Raw genomic sequence first — 336 nt, 5'->3', positions numbered from 1 at the left:
TGCAGTCGCCCACCATGGCCCAGCAACAGATGACCAGCTCGCAGAAAGCCCTAATGCTGGAGCTCAAGTCCCTGCAGGAGGAGCCTGTGGAGGGTTTCCGAATCACGCTGGTGGACGAGAGCGACCTGTACAACTGGGAGGTGGCCATCTTCGGGCCCCCCAACACCCTCTATGAAGGGGGGTACTTCAAAGTGAGTATGGAATGCCAGCCAGGTACAGTGTGTGGCACAAAAGGGCCTTGATGTATTGTGGTTACTGTTACATAGGGTTGGGGTACCATGGAGGGGGGGTTCCGTGGAGGGGGTTCCTTAAAGTGTATCTCCACCTTCGCAGTCA

The 336-nt window shown here is 56.5% G+C and overlaps 1 protein-coding gene across 1 annotated transcript in view; it reads left to right on the top strand.

Moving 5' to 3' along the window:
* Nucleotides 1-6: 6 nt before the first annotated feature.
* Nucleotides 7-336, top strand: part of UBE2R2 (ubiquitin conjugating enzyme E2 R2) — a 38,665-nt gene continuing 38,335 nt past the window's right edge. Inside the window, exon 1 of the mRNA XM_018569044.1 lies at nt 7-191. Coding sequence (XP_018424546.1) covers nt 15-191 — 177 coding nt within the window. The 5' untranslated portion in view covers nt 7-14. The remainder of the gene's footprint in view (nt 192-336) is intronic.

Source organism: Nanorana parkeri, unplaced genomic scaffold (genome assembly GCF_000935625.1).
Source record: "Nanorana parkeri isolate BGI_ZX_2015 unplaced genomic scaffold, ASM93562v1 scaffold1280, whole genome shotgun sequence".
Taxonomy (NCBI): Eukaryota; Metazoa; Chordata; class Amphibia; order Anura; family Dicroglossidae; genus Nanorana; species Nanorana parkeri.
This window is presented reverse-complemented; position numbering and strand designations above follow the sequence as displayed.